This window comes from Gymnogyps californianus, chromosome 4 (assembly GCF_018139145.2).
Source record: "Gymnogyps californianus isolate 813 chromosome 4, ASM1813914v2, whole genome shotgun sequence".
Lineage (NCBI taxonomy): Eukaryota > Metazoa > Chordata > Aves > Accipitriformes > Cathartidae > Gymnogyps > Gymnogyps californianus.
The window spans coordinates 66014803-66030120 of record NC_059474.1 but is presented as its reverse complement, the minus strand read 5'-3'; the positions used below and the strand labels follow the sequence as shown (position 1 = coordinate 66030120).

Sequence of the window (15318 nt, the reverse complement as noted above, 5' to 3'; positions counted from 1 at the left end):
GCTCCTGGGCAAGCGGCTGGTCAGACCCACTCTGTGCTCTCTACACACTCTGTGCATCATGCTGGGAAACAAAAATCACTGTCCTGGTGTCACAGCTTCTCTACGAAACGTGGAAGTGCATCCAAAACTGTCAGTGACTTGCACAGGGCGTGAGCGGTTAAATATTTGGGGCATGTTAGTGAAGAAATAGCAAGTATTAGTATCTCATAGAGGGAAATAGATGCATGTATGGTAAGGACTCCGTTAATTTTACAATAGCTGGGCTACGTGGCTTGTGACAAGCACTTAGGGAATCAGCCTAATTTTTATAGAAAGCCTTCCACATGGGGTGTATTTATTAATTCAGAAATGAAAACCCAAATGCATCCGTAAGAAAGAGCAGGGAGCACACTCGCTGCAGATGGAGGAGAGGATTAAAAGCAAAGGTACCATCGCATCCTACTGCCTCCTTATCTGGGGCTGAATGAGAGTGGAGGAGGACAGTCGGGGCTGGGGCTTCCCCCCATCACAGTGTCATGGCACAGGGCACTGACCCGCAGGGAGACAACCCCTGATGCAGATGGGTTTAGCTGTTGCTGGCTTTGACTGAGAGCGTCCTGTTTTGCGCCCTGTGTCAGTGGGCTGGGGCAGGGGCTGTTCTGGGTGCTGCAGGGATGTTTCAGCCACCCAGGAGCCCCTGCCACAGCCCCCTTTCACCGCCATGCTGCCCACCCACCGTCGCCCAAACCTGGTTGTGAAAGGAAGCAGATCTGCACAACCCCTTCGTCCGAAGCCTTTTCCTTGAGGAAAGGGAAAAGCTCAGAGTGCAGCACCCTGAGTTGCTCTTCATTTAGTCTGGTCTGGGATCCGAGAAGTATGCTTTTTCTTTGGGGAAAAATGTTGGAAAAATATCTGTCCCAACGAATGCACATCATTCAGAGTTGTTCTCCCCCAAACAACCACATGTACACAGAGTTGAGGGAATAAGACAATATACCTGCAACCTTTTTTTAAAAAGATGAATAGCAGTCTATGATTTAATTCTGGGAAAACAAAAAAAACCAACAATGTTGTGCTCTGCACATGTGTTAAGCCTGTAGTCATACCGACAGGGCACAGCTCCTGACCTCCCCCTCCAGTTACCTCCCACCATTATACCGGCTCATTGCTGGCTGCCAATAAGAGCCTCCAAGAGAGAGAAAGTTTAGTTTCATCTTCCCCAGAGCGTCTCTGTGCAGGGCCCCGGTCGACAAGGAAGACTGTGCTGACAGAGGCTGCTCGCCAGAAGGTTGGTTCTCTTAAAGCATGGAAATAGTAAAAACTTGTTAGCCTGGGAAGAGTGGGATAATAGTGCAAAATTAGAGATTTTTTTTTTCCTGCTCAGCACATAATTTAAAGCAAAATATATGGCAAATCCTACCTGGGGAAGGGGGGAGGCTTTAAAAAGCTATGCACAAAAGCTGGATTACAGAGAGGTTACTACTTCTTTGCTGCTTTCTCCTGCTACCAGAATTGTATAACTGTGTTAAAGGAATCTGGCTGGTATTTGCTCTGTTTAAATTGGGCGCTCTCTTGTCTACATGGATGCTCAAGACCAAATTCCTCTTAGCAAGGCTGCTTAGCTGTATGCATTTTCTGGTAGGCTCTGAGGATGTGCTGGATGTAGCTGCTGTCCTGCCAGAAGCTTGGATGTCAGTTGCTTTTATATGTTTCTGCTGGTCTCCCTGTGTATTCGCTGTCCTTTTCAATGGGGCGTGCTGTTGGTGATAAGAGCATGTTAATGTTGCAACGTCTTCATTAATGTTTGCGGCTAAGAGAGAAGAAAGTATGTCAATAATGCTCGTATACAGAATACTATGCATTTGTAAAAGTGTAAAAGTAGAGGGATTTACCATGTCGGGAGTATTGCTGTGGGTCGGCAGAGGGAAGCGCTCGGAGGCAATGCACGCTCGCAGTTTCCCTCCGGGCATGCACCTGATACTGCCTCTGGCTGCATTTACGCCAGGCTTGCAGGCTGGCATGTGCTGCCAGGTGAAGCCAGGAGTGGGATTTCTGGAGGAGCGTGCATTGCCCCAAGGGGTGGAGAGGGAGGGTGCCCCCCTCCACCGCCCAGCATTTCCCACTTCATTTCAGTTTCTGTTCTGGCTTGTGAGCTCAGGGCAGCACAGGGAGGAGCCTGACCACACAGCAGCATGGTTCTGTCTTTGCCAAGCTGCTATTGCTAAGAAGAAAAAAAAAAAAACAAACTCCAATTTGTAGCAAAAAGTCTCAATGAATGTGAGCAGGCAGTTTATCTTATTTTTTTTCCTTCCCCTTTCTTCTGTTTGTGCATAACTAGAAGAACTTGGTCTCAGGGCAAAACTTGCTTTTAATTGTTACCTGAGAATGTTTTGTGCTGGCTTTTACTTGGCTGGGAGAATAGGAGCACAGAAATTTTGGGGTTTTTTTTTAGACCTGAGGCTTACTAGTTTTCAACGTTTACTTGCTTGCTTAACCGCAGGAAGGCAAAGACTGGGGTTCAGACTTGGGACATAGCATTGAGTTTCTGCCTTTCTGGCTCTCTACGACAAGAAACCGGAGATACTAGTTTTCTACAGTATCTCTCTTGCGTGGAGCCCGGCTTCGTTATGAGGAAATGCAAGACCACGGCTGCTTCCTGCGTGCTTTGTACCCACACCAAAGCAATCTCGTGTAAATATGCCACATTCAACAACCGAAATGCCCGAGTCACTGGCTTTAGCCTAGATTTGCTGCCCAGCTCGGCTTGGCACAAGGGAAATTGGTGAACTGTGTCTAAGCACTAGCGAAGCCTTTGTGGGGTGGAGTGGGGAATGTCAATGGCCTGATGCTATTTTGAAGGCTGGGTAAAATGGCAGAAAATGCAAAAACCTTGAAAAGACACAAACGCAGGTTACGCTTCGTCACCTCCAGCGGCAGCAAGGGAGCTGGGCAAAAGGCCACCTGCTGAAGAGCAATGGCAAGCAGCTCGGTTGGAGGATCAGACCGACCGCAGTTTTTTCACTAACTGTCCTGTTCCCCTCCCGTCTCTTTCAGAAGAGCAACTAGGAATGGCCGCCCCATCCGTCGTGACGATCCAGCCGCAGTACGGCATCGCCATGCCTGCTGCCTCGAGGAGCATGTGGCAGACAGGGCTGATGGACTGCTGCACCGACTGCAGCGTCTGTGAGTGCCTCAGGCAGTCCCGTCTCTCAGCCGTTGGCAGTGACGTGCTGCGGTCGGTCCCACGCCCTCTTGGGGCACTTTTCTCGCCCCTGCCACTCGGGTGGGTGGTGCGATAGCTACAGCCATGTAGCCTGGTCCTCCCAGTTCCTCCCCTGATGCCGGCGGTGCTAGGCGGGCAGGCAGAGCCTCACCCACTGCTGCATTTCTCCCCCTGCCAGGCTGCTGCGGGATGTTCTGCTTTCCCTGCCTCGCCTGCCAAGTGGCTGGGGACATGAACGAGTGCTGCCTGTGCGGGACCAGCGTGGCCATGAGGACCCTCTACCGCACCAGATACAACATCCCGGTCAGTGGTTAACCTGCCCCCTCACTGTGCTGCGAGGCTGAAAGACGAGGTGCCCCCGAGTCCCCTGTCTTCGCACATCAAGGATGAGCACGGGGCAGCAGCGCTCTCCGCTCGCCCTTTTTTTCACTTTTGTATCCTGCATGATGCCGGGAGCACAGGTTGGGACAGCCTCGGCCACACTGATCCCTAGGCTGGTGTCCAACAACGCACGTTAATCGACCACAGCTCCTTCCCAGCACCCTTCAGAGGGGGCACGTGTCCTGCCTTTGGCTGCTGCTGACCACAGCGGTTCGCAGAGCTTTGACTGCTGCTTCCCCATGCCATCCCCAATCTTTGAAAGACGGAAAAGATTTGAGATAATTGTAGGCAGACTAAAGAATAGATTAAGTTGGTTACACAGATAAAGATCCGTAATCAGATGCAGGAGAAAGGTGGACATTCACGTACAGTACATATGTGAAATGGTTTCTTCCCACTGGGGGTTAGTGCCGTCCTCAGTGCAAACCATGGGGGCCCAAGTCCAATTTGCCCAAGTCCAGTTCTGTGTGCGTTTTTCCCCCAAGTCTTAACCTTGGAAGCCAAAAGGTAAGTAGTTATCTGCAGCCTGCAGAAAGGGCTCCCTCCTTCCTTTCCATAGTGTTGGGGATTCGCCAGTCCCCAAGGCACCCACCAGTACTGAAACCTCTGTTTTTCAGTGTCTGCTACTCGGGATGCTGCAGCCAGCCAGGAAACAAAGGGCATACAACATGGAATGTGATTAACCTTTTCTTGGCCGAAATGCGGCTTTTGGGAAGCCTACATCCCTAACCAATTTATTCCTAACAGGGGTCCATTTGCTCTGACTTCTGTACCACTATGTGCTGCCTCGTGTGCTCCGTTTGCCAGCTGAAGAGAGACATCAACCGGAGGAGGGAGCTGGGCATATTCTGGTAAGCTGGGAGTGCTGGCGCTGGCTTATAAAGCTGCCGCCACACACAGACAAGCAGCTTTCCAGAGTTTCTCCTTCTGCCAGTGCCTGATGTAAGACACAGGGTTGCTGCAGGGGGGAAATGGCCACGGACAGGTGACAAGAGTGACCTGTCCTGCAGCAAAATATTGCTGGGAACCTCGTGCAGGACGGGGCGGGGCAGGACTGGAGGGGGGACACACAGTGTGGTGAGGCACGGCCCCGCTCCCTGACCCTCCTCTCCCATCCCATTGCAGATGCCGCCATCCTCGCTGCGCCCTGCGGAGCCACTGCAGGCTCTGCAGGCATTGCTGCTGCCGTGGCCCTTGGGAAATGCACGCCGGGGGGGGGGGGGTTACCTTGATTACGGTTGATTCCCGCTTCCCTGAGTAATATCATGAATAAACAACACAGTTTGCCTTCCGCCTGTGTGTGTGTCACTCTTGCGTCGCTTGAGAGCACCCATCCTTCTCCCTCTCCGTCCATCTCAGCAGCCCCTAGCGCAGCTGAGATTTCCCTGTGCCCACTGCAGAGAAAGATTTTCACTAGTATTTTGTTATTCGCTCAGCTTTTAGAAAGGATGTTTAATACATAGGAGGAGCCGGTGTTGCTCATCCAAGTTGTAAAATTTGGAAAAGTGACTTCTGCTCCAGGGCTTCCCACAAGTAGGTGATGGCTGCAGGCCACCGTGTGCCGAGTTGCCTCTGCTGTGGTGGCCCAGGTGGCCATCCGGGGCTGCTGGCCAGTCTCACTTTTCCGAACATAAAGCCACAGGGATTTTTGGCTGCCTGGTGCCAGCCCACCTCCTGCGTTGCAGAGACATGCTCCCCTACGGACCCTGAGCATGAATTCCCACCTGCCTGCGATTAAAAACCTGGCTGGGTCGTGGGTTGGCCAAGTCCTCTCCGTGGGCAAACCCTGCCACCTCCCGGCCACAGCCAGGCAGGGCACACCTGCCTGCTGCCGGGCTGTTAGCTGTACGCTCTCCGTCCAAAAGGCAGAGGTTACGTTCACCTTCTCTCCATCACTCTCGGAGAGATGCTAAAGGATTTTTGATCCCTACAAATCTCCCCCAGCTTCATTCTCTAAGGAAAATACCATTTTTTTTCCCCCTCTGCCTTCACCTTTACCACAAACTTTGTAAAGGGCAGGTAGAGGCTCTGTCAGTGCTGCGGGGTGGGTCTGCGTGGTGGCACTCCCACCTGCCTAAACCCCGGATGGCCCACATGGTCCTGTGGATGATCCCTGGAAATACAGAAAACTGCATGTTTAGCCTAGGTAAAGGCCAGGAACGTGGAGAGGGGGAGAGAAGAAATACCGTGCTGCCGTCTCATGCCAGCACAGCATGGTATGATTTCATAGCTGTGCCTCAAGGCAGTGCCTGTGTCACCCAGTGGAGTTATGGTCAGTTCTTGCTGATGCTCAGGCTTAATGAAGGAAAGGCACTGCACCTCCAGTGGAATACGGCTTAAGGCAGCGCCTTAAACAAACTGTCCTCTGAAAACCGCTACCGAAAGCGGCATGTCCTATCACGGCTCTGGGCCTGTGGGATGCTGGGGTGGGAAAGGGTGAGGGAGGGCAGCAGGAGCCCAGCAGAGGCAGCAGCAAGCTTGCAGCAAGCTTGCAGCCAGCTGCCTTCAGCGGTGAAGCTGCAATTGCGCAAAGCAGCACCTAATCCAGCATCTGGTCTGTTAGTCAGAGGGAGCAGAGGTTGTTTGCCAGGGAGCACCCAGAGCATATAAAGGATGAGAACCAGGAAAAGGACATGCATCTCCTGGGACCAGGGCAGCTTGGCAGGTATGTATGGCTTGGCTTTGCTTCAAGAGCTGTGGTACAAAACTATGGAAACTGCTCGTGGCTGAAGCGGTGTTGCTGGGGAATGGGAAGGAGTGGAAACAGAGGTGAGGTTTTCTATCCAAACAACTACTTCAGAGCTAAACCAGAGCGTGCCGGGTGCTGCTGACAGGCATCTCGACAGAAGTGGGCAGCAGAGGTAAAAGACAGCAGTTTTTGCACTGTACTCTTTGTTTGTGCACATATACACATGCCTATACGTAACAAAATGCTGCTTTATGACCTTGGCTATCGGTGAAATGTGGCTGCGTGCACCTCAGGATCCGTTTTGTTCGCATCAGCCGTTCCAATGCTGCTGGTGGTGCCATGGAACTGTAGATTTGGGGGCATTTGGGATGACGTGCTGGGTGTGCTGGGCCCAGACCACCTCTCAGGAGATGAGTGTGCAGCAGAGGCTTCTCCAGGCTGCTGCCTGCTCCACACCACAGCCTCTGTCTGCGCAGGGAAGTGGTGTGCTCATACTTGGGGAGAGGAAGGGAAAGTCTGTGGTCAGCCCTGCCTGCAAAGGGCACAGTGTGTATGTGGCAGTGAGCACCACTTGGCTTCATGTTCACTGTGCGTTGCTATTAATCTCGTTATCTGGCGGTGGGGGAGCGCCTCCTTTAGCCCAGGGGGCTGGTGGGGTCCTGCCCCTAAATCTTCTGCTGCTGCTCCTGCGCCCACTTCTCCCTGTGGTCCCTGCCTGCTGCTGGGCATCCCTGTCCCTGCATGGGACCCCCATGCTGTCCCTGCCTGGTGTCCCCACTGCACGGCCCATCCATGGTCTGTCCCCTCCCCTGCCCCTCCTGGCTCCTGCTTCTTCTTAAATCATCCCGTGCCAAGGCTCCCTGCAGGGGCTGCCGTTTTGGCATGCCGTGGGGTGTCTGCTGCAGAGGTGGCGGGAATTACCTGGGCCCTCATGCATAAACAAGCAGGGACAGCCGGCTGGGGCAGAGGCGGGAGGTGTCCAGCAAGGGACAATGGGTACCGTGGCCCCCGCTGCATCCACGGGTGGTGGGGTTGCCTGTGCTCGCTCCGAAGGACCCTGCCAACAGCCAGGTGACTTGCCCCAGAGAAGGCACAGCAGCATTTTTACTGTTCAACTGCCCTGTTCAGTAGCAGCAGGAAAGCACCCTTGTCTTTCAACCCTCGACAGGGGTCGGTGACTGAAGCAAACCCACCAGTTGTTGGTTCGCTCTTCAAAGCCACTCATCACCTAAGGGGAACAGATACTGGTGTCTCAGATAGGGTCAGCCTAGCCACGCTTCCGCTGTCTGCAGAAAGCTGCAAAAAGTCATGAGCAAATCACATGGAGACATTTTCCAAGCTTTCTTCCCTCTTACAGCATATTTCAACGTCCCTCTTCCTCTCCTTGTACTACCAGGGGACAAGGGTTGGCCATACGGTAACAGGCTGTGTCTGACAGCAGAGATGCGTCCAGGCCAGTCTGTAAATGATGGGGAGCTGCAGGAGCTGCTGGAAGAGCCACCGACCCCTTTGCTGCCTGTTGACAATAGTCAATACAAATGCACTGCCACAGCCTGTATCTCTCCAGTGTCAGCCACGGGTAACATGCTCAAAGGCATCATCTGAGTGCTGGGCATAGTAATATATTTATTCCACCGTATTGCTTTTGTTTAATACTTAAGTTCTGTGTAAATGTGTAATTCTGACGTGAAAGCAATCCCATTCACTTTATAGTGTTTTAACAGGATTTACAGGGATTAATGCCATCATCCCTTGCTTCAAAACGTAAATGCTTCCCCTGTTTTTCTTTTTGCTCCTCCCAGCATCCCGAAACTCAGGCGCTCCCTTGTCACACAAGGGCAGGGCGGGGGAGGGGGGGGGCGATGCTCGGCAGGCACCACCCGCCCTGGCCGTCACCCAGACAGGCAGTGGTCCTGCCTGCTCAGGCAGGACAAAAGTGTAAAAGCTGGGCAGGGGCAGGCAGGACACGAACTCTCTGAAGATGTGCTGTTAAATACCCGTAACGCCTGTCGCGGAAATGCCCGTGGGCTGTGCGGGGACGTGGCGGCTGGAGAGGACCTCCCCGGGGAGCTGCCCTGGGGCCCTTCCCGGGCACAGGAGCAGCAGCCCGTGGTTACAGGGTCCAAAGCTCAGGCTGCTTTCCTGCTGATGATTTCTTTGCTGAGGATGTGTGGCTTGTGTGTTGGGAGCGGGAGAGAGCCCTTGTAGCTGTAAGAGCACGGGAGCCTTTGCATCTCATCTCCATACTGCTTAACAGAGCGGTGCTGAGCTTGGGCACAGCCTGTATGGGACTTCCTATGGGAGCATTCTCTCTTTTTTTTTTTTTTCATTAAAGCTCCAAAGCTGAAGTGAGAATGGCAGAGGGTGGTGCTGTGTCTTGCAGGGGGCAGCGAGGAGGGAAGGGGCCCCAGGTGGAGGTGGAGATGGAGGTGGAGATGGAGATGGAGGTGGAGGTGGAGGTGGAGTCATTACATGGGTCCAGGTGGGTTTGGGGATGGTGCTGTGGAGCAGCATCTCTGCTGCTCTCAGAGGCTGCAGCCCCTCACTGGGGAAGGATGGGCAGGAGCAGGGCTCCAGGGGCCATGGTGGCCCCAGGGAGCTGAGGAAGAGGAGGATGAGGAGGAGGCACTGGCACAGACAGGCAAGTGGAGGAGGGATGGGAACTGGTGACTGGGCTTAGGGTGATGGAAAGGGACAAGGAAAACCCGCTGCCTTGAAGCCTGCTAAGAAAGCATGTGAAGAAGGAAGGGAGAGGGGGAGGCAAACAGGCTGAGATGCTCAGGGAACAAAGCAAAGATTAAGGTGACTACTGAGAGCTTGGGAAAGCTAGGACCGAGCTGCAGTAGCTTTGGGACACTGCGAACATTGAAAAAATACCATTTTAAGCAGATAATGATGAAAGATGAACTGGGGATGAGAAGACAGGATTGAAGTGTTGAAGCACTGAGGCTCTGAAGCAGAAGGACCTCTGTTTTTACAGAGGCATTTTACTTGCATAGGCAGGGGGACGAGGTGGGGGGGGCCTTTGGTGGGGGGCTGGTTTTGGGGAGGGCTTTGCTGCAAAGGACAGTGGCAGCTCCTGGCAGAGCTGTGCCCCTCACTTTGCAGTGGGTGTGGCGGTGCTCTGGCAGTGGGGACCCCTGAGGGACCTATGCTGCCCTCTCCATCTTCGAATGCAGCAGCCTGAGCCAGACACCCACTTCAGAAATGCCTGCAGCATCTTTCTCTGACAGCTTTTCCTTCCAGACCACAAACTGCCTGGAGGGACCTGACCCCGTGCTGGCAATGGCCTCTCACCATGTGATCACGTTCCAGCCTCAGCTTTCAGCTGCCCCGCAGGCAGGCGAGTGGCAGTCGGGGCTGATGGACTGCTGCTCTGACTTCAGCGTGTGTGAGTACATACATTGCTGGTTTTGGTTCACGATGTGTTTCTGGTGTTTTCCCCACTCCTTCTGCAGCATCACCCCTGCTGCAAACCCCACTTTTGTGGGTACCAGTGGCGGAGCAGCTCTCGTCTGAGGTCAAGAGCCACAGCTCCCGTGGCCGCATCCCCAGCCAGCTTTCTCCCCTTTCCTCTTTCTTTGCACCCCTCAGCCAAGCCCATGTCTCACTGTCCCACAGGTATTTGCGGAGCCTTCTGCTTCAGCTGCCTGGGGTGCCAAGTGGCTGGGGACATGGATGAGTGCTGCCTGTGTGGCCCCACCATGGCCATGAGGACGCTCTACCGCACCAGATACCACATCCCGGTCAGTGACCAGCCGCCGGGCCTGCCCCGCTGGCAGCGACAGCCACGAGCTGGGTGCTGGGGTGCGGGCTCAGGGAAGGAGAAAGGGGTGCCCGAGGGGAAGAGCGGTGGTGGGGAGTTGCATGGGCAGCCCCGCAGGCAGGGAGCCAGGGACACATTTGCATCCCTGCTGTGAGCCAGAGGCAATCCCGTTGCACACTGCCTCATCCTAGTACTTGCTGGGCATGAGCGGCAGTGTGCTGCGGGGCCAGCGGTGAGCTGCCCAGGGGTGTTGACGATGAAAAATAGGAAGACTTAAAAGCTTACGTGGGAAGGGGTTATTCATACAATGTCCCTTGCTCTGCAGGGCTCCCTTCTGGGTGACTGCGCCGCCACCATGTGCTGCCCCATGTGTGCGCTCTGCCAGCTGAAGAGAGACATCAACCAGAGGAAGGAGCTGGGCATATTCTGGTAAGCTGGGTGTGCTGGCGCTGGTTTATAAAGTCACTGCTGCACAGAGCTGAGTGGGTTCCCAGAGTCTCCCTTGCCATTGATGCCTGACTTAAGACACAGGGTTGCTGCGGTGCCAAAACAGCAATGGCCAGGTGAAAGGGTGACCTGTCCCGTAGCAAAATGTAGCTGGGAACCTCTTGCAGGATGGGGGATCTGCTCAGGGCCCATCACCTGGGTCCAGCCAGTGAGGTAGGAGGGGGGGAGACCCGCACACAGTGTGGCGAGGCATGGCCCTGCTCCCTGACCCTCCTCTCCCATCCCGTTGCAGATGCCACCGTCCTCACTGCGCCCTGCGGAGCCGCTGCGGGCAGGAGTCACCGCTGCCCTGGCCCTTGGGAAACACACCACGGGGGGTTTGCCTTGATTGTGGTTGATTACCCCTTCCCTGGGTAACACCAGCAATAAACAGCAGAGTTTGTCTTCCTGCCGGTGTGTTGTTACTTATTTCTCTGTGTCCTGCAGCACCAGACAACAGTGTTTTACTTTCATGTGCTGTGTGGCCAGAGCAGTGGTGAGGTTATCAGATAAGGAGACTTTCTCTTGCAGACCCACACTGGGATGAGACCAGACAACAAAGTTCAGTGAGAAGATAAAATAAAACAAAATGAAAGCCAAGCCTGCTGCGGACAGCTCGGTTTCTCTGTGGACACCAGTAGTGTGCAGAGCTGGTGATAGCATCACCCTGTGCTCGGAGAGGCCCAAAAGCACTGAACTCTTCCCTGTTTCTGCCCAGACCGTCTCCAGCACCAAGACGCAGAAGGCAGCAGCAGAAGAGTGATGGTGATGGTGTGGGGATTGCAGTCCCACTCGACTTCCTCCACACAAACTTCGTTAGGAGCCCGTTGCGTGGGAGCTGCTTCTCCGTGGGGTGAGACCCCCGCAGCTGTGGGTGTGGGTGTTGGGTGTAATACACTGGGGTGGAAGAGCTGAGGCAATCTGCACCTTGCTGGGGCTCGGGGGTGCAGGGGTTTATCCACTACCTGCCATGGTGAAGAACAGGGAAGAGGTAACTCTGGGGCTGGGGTTGCTCTCCAGCCACCAAGTGCAGGCTCAGATTGGTTTAAGCTTTACTGCTTTTAACAGAAAAAGGTGCTTTTTGCCCAGAGTGGGTGGTGGGCTGGGGCTGCATGGGGCCCTCAGGCTCTGGCACGTCTGTTCTTCTGAAGGTGCCAGGACAGAAGAGGAGTGGGTTTTATTCAAAAATACTTGTCCCACCCCCCCGTTTTGCCACTGCAACACCTGTTGCATTTTCTACAGTGGCCACAGCACCGTCACATCCCTGGGGTGAAGGGCTGAGGCTGTGCCCCTGCTGACAGCACGTACGCATGCATTTGCACACTCAAAATGCATGTGCACACAGAAGGAGGAGAAGGTGGTTGTGGCACAGCGACAGCCCGAGCTGACAAGTGCGTGTGTGTGTGTCTGCTGCAGGGACGGATGTCGCTGTGCTGGTCTGTGTGTGGCCCACAGGCGTGCTGGGTCACCTCTGCTCGCTGCTGGTCCCAAATCCCTATCACCTGCAGCCCACCAGGCACGGAGCAGGGGTGGGGGGCTGGGTCTGAGCCAGCTGCGTGATTTGGGGTGGCTAGTTCAGCGACAGCCCTGCTGCTCCAGGAGCTCATGGATGAGCTGAGAGCACCTGGGGTCAAGGTCTTCAAAGCCACCCAACCATGAGTGCTGGGGTCCTCCCTTTCCAGTGGCAGGTAAATCCTGTGTCCCCAGCATGGGACTCCTGCAGACCCCATGGCCCATCTCCCCTCCCACCATGATGGTTGTTATGGGGTCCCCTGACAGTCGTTCCTGCTTGGGGCCCTTTGACCCCTTGACCCATCCTGGGAGGGGCTGCTGGGACACCGTGGCTTTGCCCATCCCTGATCATGGGGTCTCCTCACCAGGGCTGTCTTTCCCCCAACACCCACAGGGGTTGGGCCATTGGGACGAGGGACCAAAGCTCTGACCCCCGCAGGGACCTGGGTCCTCATGAGTCTCTTGTCCTTGCAGGTAATGCTGTGACAGTGCAGTAAGGAGCCAGAAGCAGCCAGTCCCAAGCCTGGGTGAGGGGCACCGGTGCCCACCTCGTCCAAGGAGCATCAAGGGATGCAGGAGCTGCAGGCGATGCCTGCTGAGTGCCCAAAGCAGCGGCCGAACGGCCCCATGCCCAACCGCATCATCAGGGCTGAGCTGGGGGCTGGGAGGCTCTTGCTGCTGGCCGAGGTACAGGGGCCTTGGGGTCACGTCACAGGAGAGGCCCTGTGCCACAGGGGCAGGAGGTGGGTGGTGCTGCACACGCAGCAGAGCCCGGTGGGGTTGAGCACACCAGGGCTGTGTCCAGCTGTTGCTCAGGAAAACCCTGGTGTGGGTGGTGGTGTCGGTCGTTGCTGCTCGCCTAGCCGGGGAGCAGTTGGGGGCTGTGGTGCCTGTCCCTGGGCCGGGCTGGGGGTTGCGTGGGGTCGCAGGAGGTCTGCAGCACCACATGGAGTGTCACTGTGGGGGTCCACAGGTGCCTCCCTCTGGGCTGGCTGGTGCCAAGTGCCACAGGGAGCTGCCCCAGGCAGGTTTCCCCCTTCTCTGGGAGCAGTTTCTGGGTGCAGGGCTGGCCCTGCTGGGGACCCTGTCCTCTGCGCAGGGGCTGTGGGGTGGGCACAGCTGCACCAGGCAGAGCTGGGTGATGCTAGCCTGGGGCCTGTGTCCCTGTCCCTGTGGGAGCCCCAGGCCAGGCTGATTTGGCTGTGCAGGTGTCACTGCCACAACCTGTGAGGGTGACATGACCCTCAGGTGTGTGAAGGTTGCAACAGTGGTTTTGTAGGATGCTGTAGTACACAACAACACAGAAGCTTTGTTTCTGTAGATTTATTACAAGTTACTACAAAACATGACTAGTAAGTACTTATGATCACTCACCTATAGGCACACCTATATGTATTATTTGAGGTGTTACCAGCATGATGCTTGCCAAACCACTGCCAGGAGTGGGGATGACGGAAAACCCTCTTGTCACAGATGATCCGTGTCACAGAGTCAGGAGTCAGCCAGGCGTCCCTGGCAAGGGTCTGTCTGTCCAGGAAATCTCTGAAGAGCAGCTGGTGCTGGAACGTCAGCTCACCGTTGTGGTTTCTGTGCTCACTGTCATTGCGGTTTGTGTGTCCTGGCTCAGAAGGAGGTCTCAGCTCCCTGCTGAGCTTATCAGGGATGCCTGGGGCTTCTGGCTCAGCACTTGTCCCTCTTGGCCAGCCTGTTACTGGGTAACCTCTGTGGCTGCTCCTGCAGCTGGGCTGAGGGACTGCTGGAGCAGGGCTGGCTGGGCCGCGGGGCTGCCCCCATTGCCTCTCGCCACACTGTACAAACACGGGTGTGGGGCAGGCAATGCCCAAGGGGGGGTCAGCGCTGTGCAGGGCGCTCCCACAGCAGGCCCCCCCCGGCCCCCGCCCCCGCCCCCAAAGCCCCTCCCCGGCGGTGTGTGCCTCGTGTTTGGGGGGCTGAGAGCTGCGAACGGAGTTCAGGGAAGGTGGAGCAAGAGCTGTTGGGGTCTGACCCAGCTGCACCCTGTTGGTAGCCCCGGTGCTGCTCCCTGTTGTTTTGTGCTGTGCTGAAATGCACCCCGCTTAGTGGAGGGGTTTGAGCAAGATGGTCTTCCTCGCCTCCCCTTCTGGGGAGAGTCTTCTGGCTGGGGAGGGGACAGGCTTCTCCTGTGGGGTCTCTGGGACTGGGCTGTGCACCCAGGAGCTCTAACTGTTTTTTCTCCCCTCACAGGGAGGGAGGAGACTCTGCTGCTTCCTGCTGCCGCCTGACCCGCACCCTGTGCCCCCTCGCAGCAGGGCTGCCCCAGGAGAGCTGGGGGGACCGCCACCTCACTTCTGCCCTTGGGAACTGGACCGGGAGAGACCCTCCACGCAGAGAGGGGCACATGCTCACAGAAGGATGACTTGCCTCCCTGCTGGGAAGAGCTCGTTGTTGGGGACAGCTCTGCCTGTGCCTGTCTGGCTCCTGGCTGGCAGAGTTGTTACATGCACCCGCCTGGCTCCCTGGCTTGTTGCAGCTCCAGCTACTGGATGCTCCAGATAAGAGATGCTCCTGGTTCTTACAGCTCCAGGTATATGAAGCTCCAAGTTATTTCAGCTTCTGCTCCAAATCATGGCTCTGGCTACTGCATAGTTGGAATATGAGATGCTCCACCTCTGGCTAATAGGCAGTCCAGCTATACTGCAGCTCCAATAGATGGACGCTTGGGCTTCTCTGAGTTTCAGGTAATTCCAGCTTCTGCTCCTGGACGCTCCAGACACAAGGTGCTCCTGCTTCTTACAGCTCTGGCTGATGGATACTTGTGCTTCAAGTAATTTCAGCTCCAGACATTGGATGTTCTAGCTCAGGTTATCTGAAGCCCTGAGTTATTTTAGCTCCAGCTGCTGCCCAGGCTGGAGAAGAGATGCTCCTGCTGCTTCCAGCTCCGGATTGTAGAAGCTCCTTCTTGTTACAAGCTAATTAAAGCTCCACCTAATTACAGCTATGGCTTAATAACTGCTCCTTCTTGTTAAAAGCTAATTAAAGCAGTCTGGGCTTTTGGCAAGGTTGTAAATCAATCATTGTCATAACTTGAATATTAACTGTCATAATTGTACATTGTCTAGATAATGTTTATTTAATAACTATTCTGGTAGTTGTACAAACCTTGAATAAAGAGTTGGGAAAAAAAAGCACTTTTCCCCCCAGGAGACTAGCTCAGACATTGAGTTTGGCCTGGTGCATGCCAGCCTCCCTAACTTCAGGGACCAACGTGACCAGACCCCCACCTCTGGTGGGTGACCACACACC

The 15318-nt window shown here is 55.1% G+C and overlaps 2 protein-coding genes across 2 annotated transcripts; both read left to right on the top strand.

Annotated features, from left to right (window-relative positions):
- Nucleotides 1-1184: 1184 nt before the first annotated feature.
- Nucleotides 1185-4438, top strand: LOC127015936 (placenta-specific gene 8 protein-like). The gene is made up of 4 exons (XM_050896181.1): nucleotides 1185-1267; nucleotides 3034-3162; nucleotides 3381-3505; nucleotides 4331-4438. The coding sequence occupies exons 2-4, from the start codon at nucleotides 3048-3050 to the stop codon at nucleotides 4436-4438; spliced, it is 348 nt and encodes a 115-aa protein (XP_050752138.1). The 5' UTR covers nucleotides 1185-1267; nucleotides 3034-3047.
- A 5100-nt stretch (nucleotides 4439-9538) lies between these two features.
- Nucleotides 9539-11267, top strand: LOC127016139 (placenta-specific gene 8 protein-like). Its single transcript, XM_050896473.1, has 4 exons — nucleotides 9539-9663; nucleotides 9894-10018; nucleotides 10364-10467; nucleotides 11243-11267. Coding segments are annotated over exons 1-4 (336 nt in total). The 5' UTR covers nucleotides 9539-9557; the 3' UTR covers nucleotides 11244-11267.
- The last annotated feature ends 4051 nt before the right edge of the window (nucleotides 11268-15318 follow it).